Genomic DNA, 25612 nt, shown 5'->3' with positions numbered 1-25612 from the left:
CGTACTTGGGAAACTAGTGAAAAAGCAACAGCATTTATTCAATAATTTACATAAATATACATTACATATATAAAATAGAGCATAAAATGCTCAGGTGAGTATATGGCCCATGGGCTTCTTATCAGCCTGAAACTAAGGAATTTAATTAAGCATCAATTTTGTTTGAAAAGGAGTTTTGGAAAGAAAGATAGATTTTCAGTTTAAAAAATTTTAATTTTGGCCCCTAACTGGTCTCCGGGATGAAAATTCCCTATCTTATTGAATATCTACAGGACATTGCCAATCATATCCTAAATAATGATTTGGCTACTTCGTAAAATGTAAGAGGAGTTCTGGGAAGATGGATTTTGTAATGTCGTTTAGGGCCTCCAAGTGGCCTACCCTATGTAAATGAAAATTCTGAACTTTTTTTGCCAGGCACGTAGTAATAGTAGGGGGGGGGCTGTTTTTACTGTTAATTTAGTATGAAAATGCTCATTGAAAGGCGGGTTGCCTCCCCCCCCCCCCCAATTTTTGTAGTATAGGCAAATCTTCCTATGTTAATGTATTCGAATTATTTTATCGAAAAAGTTTGAACCTAACGATCCTCCTCCCACCCACCCGAAGAAATACGATTTTATAGCTCGGACAATTTTCTTTTTTATGTTTTTCAAAGAATTTTCAGGTAGGTTGTCAATTATTGTTCTGAACACCCCCCTCCCCCCCCCCCCCCCGTTCAAAAACAATACTACGTGTCTGTTGGCTACTGCATAAAATGCAAAAGGAATTCACGGTTGGGTCCGAGGGTGAAAATGACATCACCAATCACAATCTAAAAAATTATTTGGCTACTCACAAAATTTGAGTGGAATTCTGGGAAACCGCTTTATGTGGGAAAATGTCTTTTTGGTCCCGAGGGTGAAAATGAAATTTTTTAAAAACCTTATTGTATACCTACAGGACACTATCTGTATCATATTCAACAAGATGATTTGGCTACTGAGTAAAATTTAAGAGGAGACTGATTGACGGAGATAATTTGACAGACAGTCGGACGGACGGACCGAGATAACAGCTTTCTATAGAAAGTGCGGGTATTAAAAAAGTTGGATAAACTTCATTTGGGGAGGAGGTTTTCTCTAAATCCTCCAAAGACTGCATTTTACATAGGTTTCACAAGAACTAAATTACATAAATTTATCATCAACTTGTACGAAAATTTAATTTTGCATTAGTGCGCAAAGATTGAACAAATTGATGTATCACAATCATTGCAGCGAGCTTTGACTGATTCATTGGCGTAGTTGAGCGGTATTGGTTACAAAGAATCTGGGGGGAGACGAGCCAAATGCCCATGCCCATTTTGCGGCTATACTGTACGAATTTACCTAGGCATTTAAATGTGTACAGTACTTGTCAAAATGTTGATACATTGTATCTAGATTCTAAACAAACTAAAAGCTTGTGCTTTACTTTATTAATTTTGGACTCCATACCAAGCAGATAGCAGCCATGTCCTCGTCATCGTTCTATAAAGATGGGATGACACGGAAGGGAGGGGGCACAGTAATCAAACCACAGTTTCTCTGACTGAAGAATTATTGACACTCCATTATCACGTAAAAACTTTATGGAAAGGACATTCTGGATACAAGGACAAGAAAGTTGTTAATATAAAAGAGAATTCAATTAATTAAATAATAAAATTCTCAGCAAGACAGAAAGAGTGCAATCGAGCAAGAGCAGTTAATTTTTGCAGATGCCTCAGTGTAGATCCGACTTTGAAAGAAATTATAAAATGGCCACAACCTTACTCTAGTTCACTTTCTGTACCTAACTGTATAATGTGCGTGAATATCTTTGGTTTCTTCAATATTCTAATGGTTCCGTCATAAGAATTATTTCACGACAAATTATTTCAAGCCAAGGATCATGCAACTCTGGAACACACACACACCCTCTCTCTCACACACAGTGATACAAATACAATGGACAGGTAAGAAACAAACCTGTATATATCGTGGAAAGACTGAGGATCGTAAAAAAAAAAAAAGCTAGATAATAAAACAGCACAGAGGTGCAAGAAAAAAACACCACTCTGCACGTGATTCATGGAAAGTCTATGAAAATTTCTCGTCGTCATATGATTCCAGTAACGAAGTGCTTTCACAAAACACTATGTGAACAGTTCCTTAAAGTCATATGATTCTAGTAACATAGTGCATTGTGCATTTAACTTGTTCAATTAACCTATTTAAGCCAATCTAATTGATTTTGAAAAAGAGCGATGAAGGTTTAAGCCAAATTTGAAGGCAAGTTATAAAATTACAAATACAGGTAATCAATTTTAGGTTCAAATGCAGATATATATACGGTATAGAATAACTACCCAGTATATATGTCCTTTTCCGGAAAACATTCTAGTACTTCATCTATACTGCAGTTCTGGAGAGGAGACCCCTTTGCAAACTAGACGGTGGAGATGCGGGACTTCATCGATGGTACATATATTTACGCGATTTGGAGAAGTGAAGAGAAGGAGGAAAGGGGGGACAAAGAGATGTCCAAACCACTAAAAAAGTATTGCGTATGTGCATCAAAAAATGCGCTTTAACATTTAGTTTTATCTGATCAAAAGTTACTTTACTACATGACTGAAGCAATTTATCAAATGGATTATCAGTTTATCTTAACTTTGGTCATCTGCTTTTGTTTGTAGTCTGTTTCTAAGTAGTTCACACACTGGTACAAACATTGAGGGGAAACAATCTTCCAAAGTAAGTAAAATGTTTGTATCATCAAATGTTTGACTCTTTTATGTAGGATTGAACAGAAACCTGAGATGATTCTGGTAACCCTAAGATATGTTTAATCTTTTTTTTTTTTCATTTTTACATATTTAGATTATTTGTGGTTGTATGTTGTTCATTATATAAACATGTACGTACTCTGTGTCTGGTATGCAATCGGAGAATTCGCTTTCATGCTAAGGGTGTCGCTATCAAATATTGATTGAATTTGTTTGTATTGTTTAGTTTATAATCTTGTAACATCTCCTTTGAATATCTTCCACTGTCGATCTATCTTATCTATTTTCCTCTGTGACATATTATTGCGTATGATAAACGCAAAGATTTTTCCCCGAATAAACGAAATACAATCATTATCTTTGCATGAAATGTGAAGATAACGAACAGTGGTCATTCTCAAAAGTCCATTTAAACAATACAAATTATGAGCAGAGTCAACACGGACCTCTGAAAACAGAGGTGGGATCACGTGCAATGGAGGAGTAAGCATCCCCTGTCGACCAGTCACACCCGCCGTGTGCTTCTTTGTCCTGATCAGGTAAAAATAAAAATCAGTAGACAATTCAGTGTGGAAATAATGGTCTAACAATTTGTATGAAAGACGTCAGTCAACATTTGTCTTAAACGACAGATTATATTTTCAAACAAGGTCATTATATCGACCATAGAATTTGCGAAAGGTTGACTTTAAACGAGATTGGTGATATTCTTGTTTCATCAACTTACTTGTCAATAGCTTGTCTCGTTTAAGAAATTGTTCGCATGTAGAATATTCTAGCGTATCGAATCAAATGTGAGACATATACCCCAAATGCATGTAGGTGATAATGATATATTGTTGCATAAATAAAGGAAGTTAATAATAGAAAAGTTGGAAGTCATCGCGTTTATCATAAAGTTTAGTTGTCTCTAGTTTTTCTCTAGTAAAACGTCCAAATATGACACTCATGTGTCAGACTCTATGGTGTCGATTTTTGTTTCGAGTTCAATGGGATATATCAAATCAACGCAGGAATGAAACTGAATACATGTAGTGTTAATTGATAAAACCTCGTCGATATATCTTAATGTTAAATTGATTGAATGTTGTTTGACGTCCCGTTCGAGAATTTTTCACTCATTTAGAGACGTCACCATATTTCGGAAGGGCTTCAAATTTAGATCTTTACTCGACACTCAGGGCCACTGAGCAGTGAGGGTTCTTTCTCGTGCCAACGCCTACCATGACACGGGACCTCGTCCCGCAAAACCGAAAACCCAAAGACCAGCAACTTTCACTTCAAAGTGCCGAGCGCTTGGCGAAGGAACAGTTGCTTCCTATTTTTTATCGAGTCGCGGCTGTGATTCGAACAACGACCTCCCAATCACGGGACGAGCGCTTTACCGACTGAGCTATAAATGTTGAATTGAAGGCCACAGCAAGAGACATTCTTTTCATGTAGAAGTTTTTGAATAAATCCTGCTTCATATGAATATATAAAGGGTCTGCTGGTAATGGGGCACAATAAGTACCCATGGAAATTCCAGCAGATTGTTGGAAGACCTGATCTCCGAAAACTACATAGATATTGTTAATGAGAAACCCAAGCATACTTTTAATATCAACGACGGAGTACTTGTGTGTGTAATCAGAATGTTTTTTAACAAAATAAGTTTGCAAATGACCAATGACAAGGTAAGCAAATTTACGAGTTCCATTTGTATTGAAAAAGCAGTTTATTTTGGTAAAATTCTGTTATTTCAAATTCTCAAAAAAGTTCCTAGGAGTTTTAAAGTATCTACATCTGATTAACACCGCTTCTCGAATACTGTATGAGTACGTAAATTGACGTATTCAAATTTTAGCGCAATCACTGGGTATTGGGTGGTTGGCATAATCATGAATTAGCACAGCGCACGTCTGCGCCCCGTACTGTATTTATTAATGATTTACTAACGGTATTCATCAACTAGTGCATTCTTGTCTGCACCAAAGCCGCTAAAATATGTAGCCCGCTATTTTAACTACACATACAGTATGTTGTACAGTAGTCCTGAAGTTTCTCCTTCAGTGCTGTTAGGTAATACAATTGTTTTCATGAGCCGTAAAGAAAATTGCTTGGTAGAACATTAACTGGAACCCGCTATATATCTTTGTAAGGATTTTTAGGGAGTTTAGAATCCAGTATATGTATGGTAATTCAAGTTACTTGTTGGGAATATGAAAAATATTTAAAACTGACATTATTTTGAAGAATTTCCACCTTAGAAAGGGAACCATGAGTATAAATTGGATTAACACTTGTAGAATTAAATCCAAGTTCCTCTAAAATGCAACTGTAATGATGAGCCTTACAAAGACAATGTTGTTACCTGCTTTGTCCCCTGAAACCAGTACACAATGATCGTGTAATCTATTTTTTTTTTCATTTCTGAATTATCGAAGACAGAAGGATAGGTGGTTTTCCTATTGCCTATCAACCATTTGAGATTTCAACATCAATCTTGTACATTTAATCCATTCTGGCAAAGTGTCAAAGTCTTCTCCTTCATATTTGACCCATCGTCTGGCATAATCTTTGACAGAATTCATGATATTTATGAAATTTTGTCGCCACTTGAAAGACTGGGGTTCCCTAATTTGCATGTATGGGTAAAATTGGATATTGAGTAATTGGCATTGGTTTCGAGCAACTTAACTCCCATTCCCCAAAGCACAAGAGCGACGTAAAATAATTCTCTAAACCTCAGATCAGATCGACACAAAATTACAAGACAAGCAGCGAGTTTCCCACCCTGTTTGCGAGTAATCAGTTCAATGTAAATTTTGTCATAAAAGGTTTTTAAAAATCAAAATTGTCGATAATAATTTTCAATGGATCGTGTGTTTTGGGTGTCCCATACCTAATTCTGAACGATGCATCCACAGAGAGATTTTGCAGTCTTTGACAAGTATTAAACTTAGTCTACCTAAATATCATTTCCTCTTCTGATGAATTTCAGAGAACACAACATGCTTCTGAGAACTACTCTTCTGGTTGGTGGATTTGTCCTCCGGTTTATCGAGTTTTTCTTGTTCAGATTGGTGAGTACCATCATCAAAATTTTGATGGGCTGTTTTCTTCTTGATTTATTTTTTAAATATAATTACGAACATCAAATTATGAAAAAAATGCCATAGATTACATGTTTTATACAAAATACTTTTGAGTTCTACATTGATCTTATCAGTATTTAATTGGAACTAACGTGAGCTTGTTTCACTTGTTGGAGCACAGATGGACCTGTACGACAAATTGCTGTACTCCCCTCTGCAGACGTCACTTTTACCAGTCGTCTCCAAAATTCCAAGAGCACTGGTTATAGGAAATAAGACTTACACAATATTCACAGCTAATATCGTTTCCTACACCAGAACCTTCTTGGTGATACCCATTGCTATCTGTCTAAAGTTAGTATGGCTTAGGGGAAGTGTTTTTCTTATACTCGTTCCCAATTTGCATCATATTATAAACTTATAACCCTGCAGAGATATCTCGGCTATTTTGTCAGGTACCAATGCCACATGACAGGTTTTCTGTTAGTTGTTCTCCACGACTTCTTGGATCACGTGGATGGAATCGTAGCCAAGGCTCATCGTCAGATGTTTGGACAGGTTGATGATCCATTGCTTGGAGGATTCATGGATGCCTTTTGCGACAAGGTGCCACTTACGTCATTATTCTTCATTTCATGAATGGGGAATTTCTGATTTGATTTCTTCACATTTTTTGTTATTATATTACAGATTGTGAACGTCTTTGCTCTCTGGTCAGTACTTATGGTTACAGAATTTGGTACATTCTCCATCTTTGAATCCTTTATATATGTTGGAGCTTGTGGAATCATTATATTCTATGAGTTCATTCTTGGTGTGGTGCGGGTACAGGACTATTTCAGAGCATACTACGAGAGGTTTTATTTTTTGTGACGTCGTTAATTCAGAACTTCTCATCAAACATGGAATGAAATTTGATTTTTATTTATGTCAATTTTTTGTTTAGATTGTATGGTAGATCAGATGATAAAATGTCCAAAAGCAGTACAGCCGCTGTAATGGAAGGGAAACTGAAGGAAAAACTGGAATCCACGGGAATTGCATGTCTCTGTCTGGCTCAGGCAAATGCTTGTGCTGCCTCCTCCATATGTAAGTCCAAGCGGAGTGTAGAATGCGTCAGTACTGAAGTGTGAAATTAAAGATTCATTTTGGGTTAATCAGTTACTAGTATGTTGTTTTTTATTCTTATTAAAGCTGGAATAATAGGAATTCTGTGTTTGCTCCTGTCTGTTCGTTTGGCCCATGCAAGTCTTCAAAACAAGCTACTTGCTAGGTCAGCAGCAAAGAAGAACGAAATGGCTGAAGAAACAACAGTCCCTGAGGGGAAAATCAAAACAGATCTAGAAAAACAAGAAGACATTGTTTCTGAATACAAACCAGTAAGTTAGCAAAGACGTGAAATGTTGCAATTGTTTCAGAAGTTTAAGGCATTTCCATATATTTTTATTATTATTATTGAAACAGATACCAAGGCAGTCGTCTGCTCTTGATCTTTCTGGAGAGCCGGAAAAGGATTCCAAGCTTCCGTACGATGATCCAAAGACGAAAAAGGACGACATCAATAGAATGCGGTAAGGACATCTCATAAAACTATTTGGTCAATGAAAATTCTTGATTAAATGCTAAAAATGGTCTCTTGCACCCATAGGATCGAGTCAAGCAGTGGGTCAGAGAGTACTGAAATAGAAGAAGATGGTAAACAATTTAAACGGTTGAGCAGACGGCGATCTTTCATAGCAAAATCTCTGGACGACCGCGTGGATAGAGTCTACACTGTTGGTTGTTTTGACCTCTTCCATCGAGGGCATGTTCGTTTGCTCCAGAGAATGAGGAGGCTTGGAAAAGAGGTTGCTTGCGCTTCTCATTTTTAATCCAAGTACGAAAGCTAATTATGATGTTGTTCCAAGAAGTCAGAGAGTTAATGAACAAGTTATTGATTCACAGGTGATAGTGGGAGTTCACGACAGTAGAAGCATTCTGAAACTGAAGTCCAAAATCCCAATTGACAGCACTGAAACTCGAATGACCAATGTTAACAAATATGCAGATGTAGTAAGTAAATAAAATACCTAGTTGTCAGCTGTTCTATTGTTTGTCAATCATATCACAATGGTTCATTGTCGTTTACAGGTATTTTGTGTAGCTGGAACAGACCCTACTCCATTTTTGGAATGCATCGCCAACACCAGCTCAGATTTGACCAGAATGTATGTACGCGGTGATGATATGCAGAATTTTCCCGCACGCCAACTCGCTGAACGAATAATGACCATCAAATTCTTGCCCTACTCACAAGGCGTGTCATCGACTAAACTCCGTAAAGAGCAGTACAACTCCTCTAGATTTGGCCCTCATATAAACGATGATGGACATGCGATGTTTTATTGAGTTGCATAATTAACTTCCATGTTTATTTATTATCCATGACAGCACAATCAATACGTTAGTTACAATTGCAAATAAAACATTCTTCACTTTACCATTTTCTTGCTTTTTAGCTCGTCTGAGCCGAAGGCTTTTCTGATCACATTTTGTCTGACCGGCGCCCCCTGTCCACATTTTCGACTTCTCCTCAAGAACCACTGGGCCAATTTCAACCAAACTTGCCACAAAGTATCCTTGGGTTTAAGGGATTCAAGTTTGTTCAAATGAAGGGCCACACCTTCTTCCAAGAGGAGATAGGAGATAATTATGGATTAGTGAAAAAATAATGGCATCTTTAAAAAATCCTCTTCTCAAGAACCACTGGGATAGAAAATATGAAACTTACGTGGAAACACTCTCAGGTAGTGTAGAATCAAGATTGATCTAATCATGACCCCCGGGGGTAGGATGGGGCCACAATGGGTGATCAGAGTTCTACATAGGAAAAATCTTTATAAAATCTTCTCAAGAACAGCTAAGCCATGATTGATCATATTTTTATGGAAGCAGCCTCAGGTAGTGTAATCAAGTTGTTCAAATCATGACACCCGGGGTAGGTTGGGGCCACAATGGGTGATCAAAGTTTTACATATAAATACAGTGTATATAGAAAAAATCTAAAAATCTTCTCAATATGGAAGCATCTTCAGATAGTGTAGAATCAAGTTTGTTCTAATCATGACCCCCAGGGGTAATGCGGGGCCACAATGGGCAATCAAAGTTTTACATAGTAATACATAGGAAAAAACTTCATCTTAAGAACATCTAAGCTACATGTATGATATAAATTTATATGGAAGCATCCTCAGGTAGTGTAGAATCAAGTTTTTTTTTTCAAATGATGACCCCTGGGGTAGGGTGGGGCCACAACGGATGATCAAAGTTTTACATAGGAATACATAAGGAAAATCTTTAAAAATCTCCTCAAGAACATCTAAGCCACGATTGGTCATATTTATATGGAAGCATCTTCAGGTAGTGTAGAATCAAGTTTGTTCAAATCTTGTCCCCTAGGGGTAGGGTGGGACCAAAACAGAAGATCAATCGTATAGGAAACTACTTAAGCCATGATAAGCCAAGAAATATGGAAGCGTCCTCAGGTAGTGTAGATTTAAGTTTGTTCAAATCATCCTTCTTGACCACTTATATAGTTAAATTTTTCAATACTAAACTGATTTCTGCTTTTTTTCCTATCTTAAGTGCTCAGGTGACCCTAGCCCTAGGGGACAAGATTTGAACAAACTTGATTCTACACTACCTGAAGATGCTTCCTATCTTAAATGCTCAGGTGAGCGAAGTGGCCCATGGACCTCTTGTGTAAAATTCCTTATGACTTATGAAAACTCCACCAATTTACAGTGATAACTTTACAACACACTGGAGTGCTTGACTATATGTCAAAGGGGAAAATAAAAAAGAAGAAAAAAAGGCAAAACATGCATTAATGGATTATAAATGTTAATCATTTTTGAAAATCCTTTATATTGTTATGCCAGTGCCCCTTACACAGCAATGACAAACAGATGTACCTGCATAGACAGCCCTACGTCAGATGGAAACACCCCCCCCCCCCCCCAAAAAAAAAAACGACTATGATGGGTTTCCTAAAGCTAACCAGATGTGAGTTTCCAGCAAATAAAGAAAATATGCATAAAAGACATGTGAAGTACTTGTATTATAATTTTTAATTCTTAATTTTGAAAGTTGCACAATAAGCATATTAGATCTTTAACATCATTCATTAGTTACAATTTCCCAGTAAATCAAATTAATCCAAAAGCAAATTATAGATACTTTGCATAATTTACTGAAGTAAAGAAATAATTAAAGTCATGAAACTGAATAACAGAGTTAAAAAAAAAAGTCATATACATGTATGCACTATGAAACAAAAGTTCAACACATGGAAATAAAGAAAAATAAAAATAGCATCTAAAAATTATTGATAAAAAAATAGGGAATAATGCTTAAGTTTCAACAAAATGAGAAAAAATACTCCTACATCATTCAAGATAGACAGATCTGCAGTCACAAATAAAAAAAAAAATCAGAAAAGCCGTTGGATATCACAAGTATTGTTGTTCTTTTTATAGCACCAGCTGTCATGAGTATTCAAGACTCTCAGTAAATGGGACATCTTTGGTATAACCTGAACATAAATGCTGCACTGAAATTATATTTTGTAGTTAGACAAACATTTTATTACATGTAAAACAAAGTCAATTTCATTTACCCTCTAAACCTGGTCAAGTCAAGTCTTAAACAGTCTTCACATCTCAAGAGTATTGAAAAGGAAAAGATATTTTCATGATGAATAAATGAACAAAATACACTCAAGAAATACAATAAAAGCTAACTATGGGAAGAAACCTGTTTAAATACACATCTTCCTAACTATATATAGTTACATTCAATCATGCAGAGTAATTGAATGATTTAGGGATGATATCAAAAGCTCAAAATCTGATTTAAAAAAAAAACTAAATTCAAATACTTAGGGGGGAGGAGAATAAGAGCCCCAAAAGTTATTGTTGACTGACATCAATAATAACACATAAAACAAGAAGTGTATATTGTACCTTAGACTTTATGTTTCTGGTATATGATGTTTCTTTTTATAAATAAACAAAAGAAGTAAACTTATGGTGTAATAAATACTAATATTTGCTGATCTAATTCGAATCAACATCTATCATTTAGTTTGGAGTTGGAGGGGTCTCTTTGTAAAAAAAATGTTTAGTTTTTTGGTCAGATATTGAACTTTTGATCTTGTCCCTTAGTTCTCTCTCACATAATATCATCAGTACTCAAATTGATTATACATACACATCAAATATTGTCTATAAAGCATTAAGAATAATGTATATAAAAAGCACCTTTAATATGTATCTGAAAGTTGTTTAAAAAGGGGGTACATGGTAAAATCAAAATACTAGAACCGGGTACAAAAATATCAATTTAAAATTATTATAATAAAAACTTAAAAGTCATCTATAGACAGAACACATGGATATTGTTTGTACACTTTTAAAGTGCTAATATACATGTACACATAAAACTACACAGAGTTTTCACAATGTAAAGAATTGTACAACTATCAAGAAAAAGTGTAATGCCTTTGATTTACATAAACAATTTTCTGTATCTAGCACCCAATTTATTTGCACAGACCTGCAAATAACCTAACACAGTGAAGAATGCAAAATTCCCCTGCAATGTCTAATTGCATAATATTCACATATGTCATTCATTCATGGATGCATGTATGGAACAGTTTTAAATATCACTCATTTGAAGGTAATTTTAAAGACTTTAAGTAATTATTTCTTGTTTAAGCAAGGTCGTACATTAAATCCCCCAACAGCATCTTCGGGGACTCGTAAAGGCCCGTTATTTTGTATGTATATGTTAGATATACAACCACTATAGTTCTCTGAGTATGATCCCTTGGTAATGGTAGGCACCAGTGAAACTCCTCCTATAAAACATAAAGCAGTTTTGTCTCAAAATTTTTATATCAAAAACAAATCATATTTGAATATTTTTCACTAAATTTAACCAGCATCAACAGTCCTATGTTATAGTAACCACAGAGCTAATATGGAGGCTAAATATCAAAACACTCAATGACAAATTTGAATGATGGATATCAAAGGTTTTCTTTGGTGGACACCAGAGGAGTGGCTTCACCTTGTATGGTATACAGCTCAAATTTCCTAATGGTTACTTCTGTGCTTTTAACCTAATTCCTTTTACACTCCATTTTAAATTAACAATTATCTGCCCCTTGTATTGATTATTAGTTATAACAATTTTCAGGGTTTCTTCTCCCAGGAAAATGAAACTGCTGTGAGAAAATTGCTGTATGCAGGATTACCCAAAATTTAAAGATGTATAAAAGTTTCAGTGAAATATTTTTTTTCTTATACAGAAGATAACTTTCTTTTTCTCCTGTCAGCATACAAAAGGCGCCACAACAGAAACCCTCGTGTTCTTACCTAAGAAAATATTTCCCTCTGTGTTCAGGCTCTGGAGCGGTCCTTGGGATTGCCCAGAAGTTGAATATGACAGATTGTTGTCAATGGTCAAGCTTCCTTGCCGACCTAATCTGGTTACCTCAATGATATGTGCATACCCATCATTGACTCTGATTGGTGACGTTATGTTTGATGGACCACTTCCCAGGTCATAGCTGAAAAAAGTTATTTGGTTACATCAGTTTGGTTCAAATTGATAAGAAAGGGAATTCAAAAAATCAAATACATGTACAGTCAAACTTCATTATCTCAAACTTGATGGAACCTATCTGAAGATTCAAGATATCAAAGTTAAAATACATAAGAAAAAGTGACTGGGGCTTCCAAATCGCTTCCACATACCCATCGTATTGGAAATATCAGTGTTCGAGATACCAAAGTTCAACTGTACTGTATATTGGGAAATTTTAGCTCTGTTTTATTTTTGCCTTTGTTGTCCAAAGAAGAAATTCAAAATGGGACAAATTCAACAGAGGCAGAGTTATCTCCCTTTAAATTCAACTTATGTCTTGTGCATATTCAAAACAAGGCAAAATTGTTTGCAATTGTAATACTAGGGCCAAAAATAACATGGGTCAAAAAATAACATGGGTCAAAAATAACCCAGTGAACAATAGTCTGTAAACTTTCCATTACCTATACATGACATAACCATTCTTTAATCCGATGGACAGGTAGTCTCCACTACTTGACCTTTGTAGGGGCATGCGCTGACCCTTCCACAGGACTAGACCATTGCTCTCTGTTGTTTTGAGGGTAAACCTCATGTTTTCTTCCTGCTGGGGAGAGGCCGTCAGGTAATCTTTGGAGAATTCCACAAAGCCATCACGGTTCACCTCAATGTTCTCTCCTAGCTTGATTACTACAATGCAGCAAATAAAATTCTGCATCCATCTACCACATCTTTTTTCTAAACTCACTTTGCAGACATTTCTTCCAATGATTGCTCGTTTAAAAACTTCAGAATCTGCTTCATAATTACAATGTATCAGTCATTGGAACCAATAAACATGTGATCTGAAACTTTTGGAGGTATGCAGTAATGGAAAAAAAATGACAAAAAAAGGATCAAATTTGGATTACAATCACGTTCATAAACACCTTTGTGTGTAAAGCAAAACTGTAATTTTTGACCTATTAATTACCTGCTTCACAGTTCTTTCCCATGAATGTTAAGGGGCAGTCACACCTGTATCCTGTGTTGGTCACGCTACAGACTCCGTTATTTTGACATGGTCGCTGGGTCAAACACAGATTAATCTCCACCTCACACTTTTCACCAGTGTAACTAGCTGGACACAGACAGGTGTAGGAGGATGCAGTACCCCCCTGGCAGGTGCCCCCATTTCTACAGGGATGTCTATTGCAGATGTCCGTTTCTTCACAATCTCGCACATCAAGTGTTTCTATGGCATCTTTGACAAGGTTGGTAGACAGCATGTTTATTTTCAACTAAACACACAAAAAAAATTGTTTACTTATTTCATACAAATGTATATTTGTGTGTATTATTATTAACCTAATACATAACATATACAACTTTTAAACACATGTTCAAGTTCCTCATATGAGAACATACTTTCTTTTAATTTCAGTAAGTTAATTATGATAAATTTTTAACAAAAAAATCTCTATTGGAAAGAAGCAAATACATAATTAATGATGTTTAAAATCTCCCTCTTCCAGAGAAGCAAGAAGTTACACAAACCTCAGCTATACATCCATAGAATCCATTCTGGACCTCCACACCATCAGGAACTTTCTTATCTGGATCCACTCCTCCTAAATATAACCTGGTTCTCAGATCCAAACCAATGTGGGTCCCTGGAGATGTATCTGAAAGTAAGCGAAAAATAAAGTTATACTTACTGAATTACATATCACTGTAAGAGTAAGTCTGTTGTAGGTAAAAATTAGACTGACATTCAGAAACAGTACTTGTAATTATAGTACTTGTACTTCAATACCTAATTATAAGTCGGAAATACAACAGCTACTGTATATCATATGTCATAATACAGTATTAACAACTAGTTACTTAATGTAATTTATATACATAAAATGTAGCCATTTTCAACTCTAAGCAACGTCTTAAATCCCCTACATTTTGTATTAAAAAAATTCTTATGTAGACATAAATATAAAAGAACGATTTCCTGAAGAATCAAGCAAAAATTGTAACTAACTGAAAATACTTTTTTACTATTTACTTTTTATGACAATGACATTACTTGTTTCTAAGAATTTTACTTTACTTGTGAATTAAAGACCAATTTCACAAATACATGTAACTAAATTCTTAAATTATATTCATTATTTCATGCAAACATTGTGCATACATTTTATAGGCAAGCAATTTTCAACAGTGAATGGAAATTGAAATAAAGCATTAAATACAATTCAAGGTGAAACAAGGAAAACGCTGCTACATGTACTAATTAACATTTGGACATAGGAACAATTCTGTCTACTTAAAGCAATAATCATCATTAAGTTGTAAAAATAAAAGATTAAAATCTGAAAATTCTAAATCTATGTTAATTCACTCCAGTACTTAAAAACATGCATAACTTAACTGTTTATAATCACCATACATCTTACAAGACACATATACTTATTCCCTCCTTTACCTCACAATGAAATGAATGGCTTTTACAGAATCTCCCAATGATGAATTACAGAATCATGAAGATGTACAGGACCACAAGTGTTCAATGGTCTCAATATGTCAGCAACAGAAAGCAAAAGAGCACAGTATGTATGGAAAGCACGAGTTGTACAATGTATGTGAAATGAGAGTGAAAAATACAAATATCGGCATGTGAGAGTATAAACCATGTGTTTGCTGAAGGTTAGAACAGAAAGTATGAAAAATGGTCTCCAGAATGTTTAGACACATGCAGAATAATGCCACCCAGTAAAACTGCTGAAAAAACAGTAATGCTGGCAACACAGAGCAAACTAGCAACGCCAAGCCTCCTTTGCAACTTGTTTACCTCGCCTGTACCGATATCGTCTACGCAAATAATAGTTGTAGTAGTTGTTGCGCAAATTGTTGGTGTAACTCCATGGCCAAGCTAAAGTCAAAGTAGTGTTTCATTAAATGAGACAAGACATTAGCTGTTACCCTTGGCAGTGAAAAGTATTTGTTTGAAACTAATATTAATGATCCTAAAAATAATACAGTATACTTTTGTGTTGGGAAAAAAGCTTCAGCAATCTTAATTAAAACCATATATATTTCAATTTTCTTTTTTCAAAAATAAGGTTTCATCAATTTTATCTGCTTGAGATGTACAAAATAGAATCAGAATGGAAAATATATTTTGGTTCTGAATAGTAAATTTAATGACAATGTTCTGTAACAGAAAAGCTACACTGTAAACATGCCAATCAAATATCAAGATCAGTAAATGGCTCATTCACTTCACTGCAAAAAGTTTATACATTACATAACCTGGTCATTTTCATGTACTTTTTTTTTTTAAGGGAAAAAATTAAAATATTTCAACTTACACTAAAATTTACCCATTTCAGAGTCAAAGTCGATTAAACCTCATCAATGACTTACCAGGTAATATTTTCACAGATATCAGTAAAAAATGTTAATTTTCTATGCAAAACTATGCATGTAAATTACCATGAACTTCCTATAGTATGGCTATTCTGTCAATGACAAACTACTCCTAGCTATCCTCTGTAAGAATTTAAAACTGAAGTGTACTTGGTTATGTTTAAGAGGCGGCAGTCATGTATTGTTTCCTCATGCAGGACGAGCAGTCTCGGACTTGCCCAGAGTTACCTACCTTTAACTGGTTCCCTGTTGTTGATGATGAGGCTACCCTCTTGTCCAGACTTGGTGGCGGTGATCCTGACCCACTCGTTGGACACAAGTTTCTTCTTGCTTTTCATCACTGCGGGACCTAGTCAACATAACATTCTCCATTAATGATACGTAACACAGATTCATGTTAATGCAATTTAGTGAATGACAGTAAACACTAAAGCATTTATCCGTGATGAACCCCTGCTCAATAAAATTAATAAAACAATGAAATAGAGTGATAGTTACTGCAGTTTTCATGAGATGATGCACAATTTGAAGACTGAAGTTGAAATATCATAAAGTAAAGCAAGAGGCCCAAGGGCCTTAACGGTCACCTGAGTATAAAACAACAATCCATAGAAGATCCATAGAGTATAAAATAAACTGATAGAAGGAGCTTTTGTAAATCTTTGATCGTCCATTGTGGCCCTACCCTATCCCCAGAGTCCAGAGTCATGATTTGAACAAACTTGAATCTATACTACCTGATGTTTCCATGTAAATATAACCAATCATGGCTTTGCTGTTCTTGAGAAAAGAATTTTTTCAAGATTTTTCCTACATATTCCAATGTAAAACTTTCATTGTCCATTGTGGCCCACCCTACCCCTGGGGATCATGGTTTTAACGAACTTGAATCTACACTACCTGAAGATGTTTCCACATTCCCTCTTTCTTGGCCCAGTGGTTCTGGAGAAGATTTTTTTCAATGTATTCCAATGTAAATCTTTGATCATCCATTGTGGCCCTGCCCTACCCCTGGGGATCATGATTTGAACAAATTTGAATCTACACTACCAGAGGATATTTCCAGATAAGTTTCATTTTTCTTGGCCCAGTGGTTCTGGAGAAGAAAATTTTTAAAGATTTTTTCTATGTAAAACTTCGATACATCAAAATGACTAATCATGGCTTAGCAGTTTTTGAGAAAAAATTTTCCTATATATATATATATATATATATATATATATATATATATATATATATATATATATATATATATATATATATTCCTATGTAAGACTTTGATCCTCCATTGTGGCCCTGCCCTACCCCGGGGGGTCAGGATTTGAACAAACTTGAATCTACACTACCTGAGGATGATTCCATATAAATATGACCAATCATGGCTTTGCTGTTCCTGAGAAAAAGATTTTTAAAGATTTTTCCTATATATTTCTATGTAAAACTTTGATCATCCATTGTGGCCCCGCCCTACCCCCAGGGGTCATGATTTGAACAAACTTGAATCTACACTACCTGAGGATGCTTCCATATAATTATGACTCATTACGACTTTGCTGTTCTTGAGAAGAAGATTTTTAAAGATTTTTGATATATATTTCTATGTAAACTTTGATCATCCATTGTGGCCCCACCCTACCCCCAGGGGTCATGATTTGAACAAACTTGAATCTACACTACCTGAGGATGCTTCCATGTAAATATGACCAATCAGGGCTTAGCTGTTCCTGAGAAGAAGATTTTTAAAGATTTTTCCTATATATCTCTATGAAAAACTTAGATAGTCCATTGTGGCCCTGCCCTACCCCTGGAGGTCATGATTTGAACAAACTTGAATCTACATTACTTGAGGATGATTCCATATAAATATGACTCATCATGACTTTGCTGTTCTTGAGAAGAAGATTTTGACAAGATTTTTCCTATATATCTATATGTAAAAATTTGATCATCCATTGTGGCCCCACCCTACCCCCAGGGATCATGATCTGAACAAACTTGAATCTACACTACCTGTGGATGCTTCCATATAAATATGACTCATCACGACTTTGCTGTTCTTGAAGAGAAGATTTTTAAAGATTTTTGATATATATTTCTATGTAAACTTTGATCATCCATTGTGGCCACGCCCTACCACCAGGGGTCATGATTTGAACAAACTTAAATCTACACTACCTAAGGATGATCCCATATCAATATGACCAATCAGGGCTTAGCTGTTCCTGAGAAGAATATTTTTAAAGATTTTTCCTATATATCTCTATGTAAAACTTTGATCAGCCATTGTGGCCCCACCCTACCCCTGGGGGTCATGATTTGAACAAACTTGAGTCTACACTACCTGATGATGTTTCCATATAAGTTTCATCTTACCTGGTCCAGTGGTTCTTGAGAAGAAGATTTTAAAAGATACCATTAATTTATCACTAATTCTTAATTATCTCCCCTTGGAAGAAGGTATGGCCCTTCATTTGAACAAACTTGAATCATCTTTACCCAAGGATAGTTTGTGGCAAGTTTGGTGGAAATTGGCCCTGTGGTTCTTGAGAAGAAGTCGAAAATGTGAAAAGTTTACACACGACGCACACCTGCATGCCGATGGACGAAAACAGATAGCAATAGGTCACCTGAGTGACTCAGGTGACCTAAAAAGTAAGACAGACAGCTACTACATATACAGGTGTATGCACATCATAGTTAAATCCCAATGATACATCTAGAAAGCTACTTCAAAATGTATTTAGATAAATCCTCAATGATACATGTAGAAAGCTACAACAGAGATAATTCCTAAATGATACATGTAGGAAAATATTACACTTCACAGATATTTTCCAAGTGCATTTTCAAAATAATACAGGTCAGAAGACAGCACTGTACCAGATCCTGTGTTGTATCTGAACTCCAGGTAGCCATCTTTAATCAGGATGACCACATAGTCCCCGGATCCATCCTCGTTCTGTCCACTGTACAACACAAGTCCATTATCCAGAGATTGGGGTTTGATCTCCAATTCAATCTTCATCTGGAAGCGAGCATTTCTGATTGGATCATATGATGAAAAGGAAGACCCATTGAATTGTGGGTAGATGACCTGCACAGCTGTAAACGGAGTAGAAAAAATGAATTTTTTTTCCATTTTGAATAACCAAAATAGTAGGAGAAACTTTTCTGATTGTTTTATTGGTAGTTTGAGTCACCAGAGAGTGGGAGAGAGAGAGAGAAAGAAAGAGAGATCTTACTCTGTGAGCAGCCTGAACCAATCCTTCCCATTGGACAGATACATTGGTGGCCCCCAGTTACATCACGACATCTTCCTCCTGGTCCACAGATTCCTTGCATAACAATAATCATATTCTTTTTTAAATTATTGTAGAAAAAATTCTTCAATAAATACATTGCTAGAATCTTTATTTAGACATAATAACCTGCCCATATACCATACAAGTTCTCTCTGTTCAATCTACTGACACATTATAAACTGGATGTAAAAGATTAAGAACTCTTTTGAACTCTCCCCTTTCTGATACCTGGATAGCAGCCTCTTCCTGTGATCTCACATCGACTTCCTGTGAACCCAGATGGACAGTCACACTTGTAGCCATACTTGGAGTTGGCTGGCAGACATCTTCCTCGGTTCAGACATGGTCGGTCTTTACAAGCGTTGTACGGTTCAATCCCCTTCAGCTCGATGGCATCAGCCCCCAGGTTCAGGTCCTTGCCATTAATAATCACCTGACTCACAGCACCTTTGGAGGACAGAGCACAGGTTTTGTAGCAATGGTCTTCTATTACATATATATGTACATCTGCATGAATGAAGAGATTGCCAACAAAATGTTACAGAGTATATTTACCAACAAATCCAGATGAGTGTCTGGCTGGCTCTGGTACCTTGTTGGGATCTGGCACATTACCCAGGTACATGTTCTGACCAAGATCCAGACCACTGAACTGTCCCAGTGAAGAACCAGTGTAGACTGGCTCATCATTAACCTCCATACTTCCTGTAAATTTAGAAATAACCAATATTGAAAACATTCAACAGAAGGAACACATAGCCACTAGATCTGTAAAATTTGGTCAATTTATGTATTTGCTATTTTCATCCTTTGTGAACACACTCTAGATAAGTACCGGTAACATAAAAAGAAGTAGCCCACTACACTAGAATTACTGAATCCCTTGAATTTCATGTAACTTAAATATGAGGTCCAGAGGTGAAAAGGTACCCAAATTATCTTGTCATAGTGCCTTACAGAAGAACCCAGTACTTAATATAGGGCTCCCACATCTTGATGCAGGCCCCTAACTATGTAATTATAGACCACTTTAATTTCATGTCAAGACAAAATTGCAAAATTCAGTTCTCGTAAATAAAACATGATTTCAGACACTTTTAAATCATTCCAAAAGTATTTTTCAACCTGTTTGAGTCAACATTTCCATGTAACAGTGCTTGAAACATTTTGTAAAATCTGATGCTACATGTACATTTGTACATGTCACAGTAAAACTCACCAACAGAATTTTCCCTCTTGAGTTTGATGGTATTCCATTGGTTCAAAGGAAGAGTTCGATTGCCCTGTATTAGAGCAGGTCCAGAACCAACATCAAAGGTGAATTCTGGGTAGCCTCCTCTCATTCCCAGACAGACATAGTCACCTCTGGCATTATCATACTGTCCATTATACAACACCAAACCTATAAAACAGTCCACAATTAGTCATTTTATTTGATCCAAACTGCAAAATTTTGAAGTAGGAAGGAGCTAAGTGTTACAGCATTCTCTCTAGATTCAGAATAGAATTGCACTACACAATTCTGAGCTGCGTTCAAGACCATAGCAGCTAGCCTAGCTACACTTATTTTTCTATGTAGTGGCTAGGCCATGATCTTGAAGCAGCTCTGGTTTCTTACCATCTGTGGTTTCTGGTCTCAATGAGAGTAAAATCTCAAAGTTGATGTGGTGATCTTCAATGGGAGGGTAGCTGATATATGATGTAGGTTCCTGATCAAAGTATGGAACCAAATCTGTGCAACACCATATGGGGACATTGATTAGTTACATAAAATAAACAGGGGGCATATTAAATTTAAATAAATATGTAAATACATGGATTCAGAAAGTATTAATTCTTGAATGGGAAATCTTATTTTAAATAATGTACTTTAATTTACTTCTTTTATTATCTCATCAATAATACTGTTATTTTGTCATGGTTTACTGTAAATATCTTTTGTGTTTTTAACTCATGTATTTTACAGGAATTTGTTCTTGATGAAAGATCAGTGAAACTCTAAACCAAAATATCCAATATAGAAATTGTGAATGTATAAGGAAGCAAGCACTGCATAAATCTCTTCTCTTGTTTCATTCACAGTTATGTCAGTGTGTTGTTGATTAAAAGAAAAAAGTATGAAACAAAAAGCTATGAGGCTATATATAAATATCAAATATGGTAAGCCTTGAAATACAAAGAAAACTTTTATATAGAAATATAGAATATATCAATCATACATGTGTTTCTAAAATGTGCAACATCTTTATGGTGAAAGATGTACTTTCAATAACATCTAAAATAAAGAATGATAATAATAATTTTTCTCTATACATTCAATAACACCAAGCAATTCTCAGCTTGTGAGTTTGCCTTTTAAATTATGTGTACTATATGGACTTTTACATTATCATACTAGCAGTGCATTACTCTTAGCCATATCTGTAAATTGTATATCTATAAGTAATATCCCATCCACTTGACAACACTAACCATACATAGCAGCTAATATACATGTACAACAAATAAAATTAATAGACTATACCCCCAACGGTTAGGTTATAATCTTTTTCATTTTGACCGAAGTCATTCTGGGCTTGACAGACATAAGTGCCCTGGTCTCCGGGGTAAACACGAGGAATCTCCAGTTTTCCGTTATCTACTGTGTAATCTCTGAAAAGTACAGACAACAGTAAGAAACAGGGAAGACAACTCCAGATCTCCTGTCCTGCATAGAGGGAGCACCTGTTGCAAAGCTGATCAAGGTGAAAAAGCATGGGGCGGATCCAGTGACTTTATAAATGAGGGAGTGAATAGTGTTAATCTTCCTCATGATATAATAACTTTATAATTTAAAAAGATTAATAAAATTTTAAATTGTAATGTTTTTTAACAAAATATTTCAAAATATAACTGTTACATTAAACTAATATCAGCTCCTTTAATTACTTGAGAACTATGTTTTTATTTCCACAACATTGTTTAATTTGAGATCACTGAATCCAGGACCCTGCAAGCACTGATACACAGCAAGCGACAGACTGAGGTGTGTGAGGCCTTACCCCCTACGAACAGATTGGTGGAATGCTCATTTTTGCCCACATCATTTTGTGCATTACAAATGTATGTGCCTGCATCTTCTGGTCTTAAGCGATCTATTTTCAATGCACCATCATCGACTGAGTAATCTCTATAAATCAAGCGAGAGCACAGAGCTTGGATTATTTTCATAATGGTTCAGGTAATTTCTTCAGGAAATCAACAAATTATATACGGAAAATAATTTTAAGTTCAGGTATTGTTTTTTTCCTCCACAAATGAAAGGTATTAGAATGTATATTTCTAGCAAATTGAATATCTAGCTCTTCTTTTCATTACAACATAAAAATTGTAAAATTATTTTTAAAAAGATTCATTTTTGAAGTGCCGAATGAGATACATGTAGGTCTTTTTGCACAATGGTGAGAAGCGCTGCATGATGAATGTAATCTTGAATGATACCATTCCTAACAGTGCCAAAATTTTTACAGCAGTTTACTTCATTGTATTAAAATACACTATAAAATAAATGATTATTCAAGGAGATTGCAAGCTTTTAGATATGTATATAAATATTAATTTTGTACTTTGAATTTGCTCAGCAGCTTTATCATGCTTATGATGTGTGATAGAATGAATATGCTATTCTGGATAGGTGCATTTTTCATTAAGAAGGACATGAAGGTTTGCTTAACATCTTCGCATTATTTGCTTTTCTGACTTTTTTGGGGGGTTTGAGACAAACTTGCTTTTTAATTTTTCTAAGAAACAAATGATATATGATAACAGTACAACATACTTTAATAAATATTTATCTTAATTTAATATATTATTCCAATATTCTTTATAAAAAGATAAATCTGGTGCTGTTGATCTCAGAAATATTACATATGTTATTACCTTGGCATATTTCCCTCTCGTTTGTACCAGCTGATCTCTGGTTGGGGGTACCCCACGGCTTCACAAGACATGGATGTACTGGACCCCAGGGCTGCTGTCAGGGACTCACTACCCCCAGTAATGATGGGTTTAGCTGTAGGGAAAAGGTGATGATAGTCATCCAGAACCTACACCACATCTTATTTACAAGAGTAAAATAACAATTTGGAATATTACTTTAGATTCCCGATTTTGTGTGTCACTGAGTACTAAATATCGCAAATGACTTGTAGACATTAAATCATGAGGAACTGAATTTAGAAGTGGACTGTTGAGCAAGGGTATTGACATATATTTTTGATTAGCTACATACATGTATATATAAAAACAAGTACCATAATTTTATTTCACAAGTGGTGCTTCTTGAGAAATTTAACACAAGAATAAATCCCTGTGTACAATGCATATCTAAAAATATACGGTAATTTCCTTGACTATTATGGCAATTCACTTACCTCTGACGAACAGGGTGACCCTCTTCTCGACTGTTCCCACAATATTCTGTACAGTACAAACATAGGTTCCCGCGTCCTCTAATCTTATAGACTGAATGACCAGGAAGGCATCATTGACAATGGCAGTGGGTGGAAGAGGACCTTCCAGCTTAGACCAGCTGACTGTAGGCTGAGGGGATCCTATTAAATATTGTTTTCTTTAAAGCTACAGATATAAATTTACAAATAGATGTGGACATCGAACAGGAAAAGAGAGAGAGAGAGAGAACCATGACCTTACTGTTCTAAAAATATAATGGTGGGTAATTTACAAACAGATCAATCAGGCCTCTTATGGTAGTACACTGTACCTGTTTGTCAGAAATGATACACTCCCACACTGTATAAGTTTAAATATATGATCCTGATGTGTATATGTAATATAAATATAGCATTTTATTGACTGTACTTTGGGCCGGTGGCCTCAATACTCAATAAACATCTTGAACTGAAGCTGCTTGTCTGTCCCAGTATGTTTTCTTGTACTACAGAAACAGGAACAGTACCTGTTGTGACACATTCCATTTCCACCTTTTCTCCCACATTGACAGTCTGTGTGTCATACTGAATGGAACCACCACCATTAACTAAAAAATACAGAAAGAAGACTACACTATCAACAGTGAAAGAATCTCACAAACTGGTGTCAAGAACACTGCCAAAAAAAATCTAAGCTTTTATAAACTGATTGTACTCAACTACATTCAATGACAGATAACGTCAAACCAACAGAGTTCAATGTGAGGCCCTATGTTACGCCTGACCTGATTGGACAGTAACCATGATGTAGTCCCTGGCAGACCCAGCTGTACTTCTGGCATTACAGATGTAGCGGCCTTGATCCTCACTTCTCACATTGTATATACTAATAATAAAAACATACTTTGTTAGTATTACCTGCTGCAATACATCTTTGAAAATCTGATAACTTAATTTTTGTTTTTCAAATTTAACATTTTTCAGAGTACTGAAATAATCTAAACAAACACTTGCTGCAAAGCACATTAACAATACTTCAATGTATTTTTTATTTATATTCTTACGTAAGTATGTCATTCCTGATGTCGGAATTAGAGGGGAGAGCACTGCCCTGTTTTTCCCATGTGACCTGTGGCTGTGGTGTCCCCGTAATCTGACACTGAAGTGTTACTGTATCACCTTCACGTACAGACCTATCTCTGTCAGAAACAACTATTGTGGGGGGTACTGCGGGGGAAAAAAAGGGCCAATTAAAATAAATCATGAACAGTTATTTGCTAAAACCACAGAGCGACTCATACTTTATTCTCTTTTTTTCATATCAAATGCAATAGTTTACCTTGCACTATGACAATGGCAATGCCATCTGAGGATCCTGCAGAATTGGTAGCCACACAGCGGTACCGTCCGGCATCAGCAGCAGTCACCGCCCGGATCTCCAGGATTCCGTCCACAGTTTGGGTGGCTGAGGGGGATAATCCTCCTCCCAACTTGACCCATTCAATGTTAAATGGTCCCTGACCCTGGGGTTGACATCGGAGTTGTACTCTCTGACCAGCCCTGGCCTCTACTTGAGCTGGTGAAATGCTCAACTTTGGGGTCACTGCAACATTAGGCTAGTTTGTCAGTATGGCATTACAATTTCCTGATTCATATAATCTATTTTATAAATTAGAATGATATTCAAAGACTTCTCTACATTGAATCCAGAAAAAATATAGTGACACTCTGTACATTTATGGGATATATGTTCATATTATGCATATCCAAAAAATCAGTCAAACTTCTTGCCTGTCACAATGATAAAAACAGAGGTCTCATAATTTCTAACTGGTGTGGTAGCAGTGCAGATGTACTCCCCGGCGTACTCTCTTTGGAAGCGTGGAATGTACAGGGTTCCTCCCTGAATGCTGTGATTGGGGGGCAATGGACCCTCCCTTCTCCTCCACTGGATAACAGCATTATTTAGGCCTAAAGCAA

The 25612-nt window shown here is 35.8% G+C and overlaps 2 protein-coding genes across 2 annotated transcripts in view; one reads left to right on the top strand and one right to left on the bottom strand.

Annotated features, from left to right (window-relative positions):
* Positions 1–5777: 5777 nt before the first annotated feature.
* LOC133206226 (uncharacterized) lies at positions 5778–8306 on the top strand. The gene is made up of 10 exons (XM_061342174.1): positions 5778–5853; positions 6047–6219; positions 6321–6471; positions 6556–6722; positions 6812–6954; positions 7060–7244; positions 7330–7436; positions 7514–7712; positions 7810–7917; positions 7996–8306. The coding sequence occupies exons 1-10, from the start codon at positions 5782–5784 to the stop codon at positions 8251–8253; spliced, it is 1563 nt and encodes a 520-aa protein (XP_061198158.1). The 5' UTR covers positions 5778–5781; the 3' UTR covers positions 8254–8306.
* Positions 8307–9956: 1650 nt separating this feature from the next.
* LOC133172309 (basement membrane-specific heparan sulfate proteoglycan core protein-like) overlaps positions 9957–25612 on the bottom strand; it is a 58681-nt gene continuing 43025 nt past the window's right edge. The window contains exons 65-84 of the mRNA XM_061307171.1: positions 25424–25603; positions 24972–25235; positions 24697–24859; positions 24418–24518; positions 24160–24240; positions 23615–23794; positions 23121–23253; positions 21727–21854; positions 20821–20934; positions 20422–20604; positions 19758–19907; positions 19431–19649; positions 19143–19235; positions 18781–19002; positions 16133–16249; positions 14035–14162; positions 13472–13778; positions 12963–13188; positions 12288–12481; positions 9957–11767 (exon numbers count right to left, since the gene is read on the bottom strand). Coding sequence (XP_061163155.1) covers positions 11610–11767; positions 12288–12481; positions 12963–13188; positions 13472–13778; positions 14035–14162; positions 16133–16249; positions 18781–19002; positions 19143–19235; positions 19431–19649; positions 19758–19907; positions 20422–20604; positions 20821–20934; positions 21727–21854; positions 23121–23253; positions 23615–23794; positions 24160–24240; positions 24418–24518; positions 24697–24859; positions 24972–25235; positions 25424–25603 — 3341 coding nt within the window. The 3' untranslated portion in view covers positions 9957–11609. The remainder of the gene's footprint in view (positions 11768–12287; positions 12482–12962; positions 13189–13471; positions 13779–14034; positions 14163–16132; positions 16250–18780; positions 19003–19142; positions 19236–19430; positions 19650–19757; positions 19908–20421; positions 20605–20820; positions 20935–21726; positions 21855–23120; positions 23254–23614; positions 23795–24159; positions 24241–24417; positions 24519–24696; positions 24860–24971; positions 25236–25423; positions 25604–25612) is intronic.

This window comes from Saccostrea echinata, unplaced genomic scaffold (genome assembly GCF_033153115.1).
Source record: "Saccostrea echinata isolate AGI-Se365-2 ecotype Australia unplaced genomic scaffold, CSIRO_AGI_Sech_v1 ptg000054l, whole genome shotgun sequence".
Taxonomy (NCBI): domain Eukaryota; kingdom Metazoa; phylum Mollusca; class Bivalvia; order Ostreida; family Ostreidae; genus Saccostrea; species Saccostrea echinata.
This window is presented reverse-complemented; position numbering and strand designations above follow the sequence as displayed.

Excerpts from the sequence above, each read along its gene's own strand:
- LOC133206226 (XM_061342174.1), top strand. The coding sequence starts at position 5,782 with ATGCTTCTGAGAACTACTCTTCTGGTTGGTGGATTTGTCCTCCGGTTT. Across the intron at positions 6,955-7,059 it reads TTGTGCTGCCTCCTCCATAT|CTGGAATAATAGGAATTCTG; the intron begins GTAAGTCCAAGC and ends TTCTTATTAAAG. Across the intron at positions 7,245-7,329 it reads TTGTTTCTGAATACAAACCA|ATACCAAGGCAGTCGTCTGC; the intron begins GTAAGTTAGCAA and ends TTATTGAAACAG.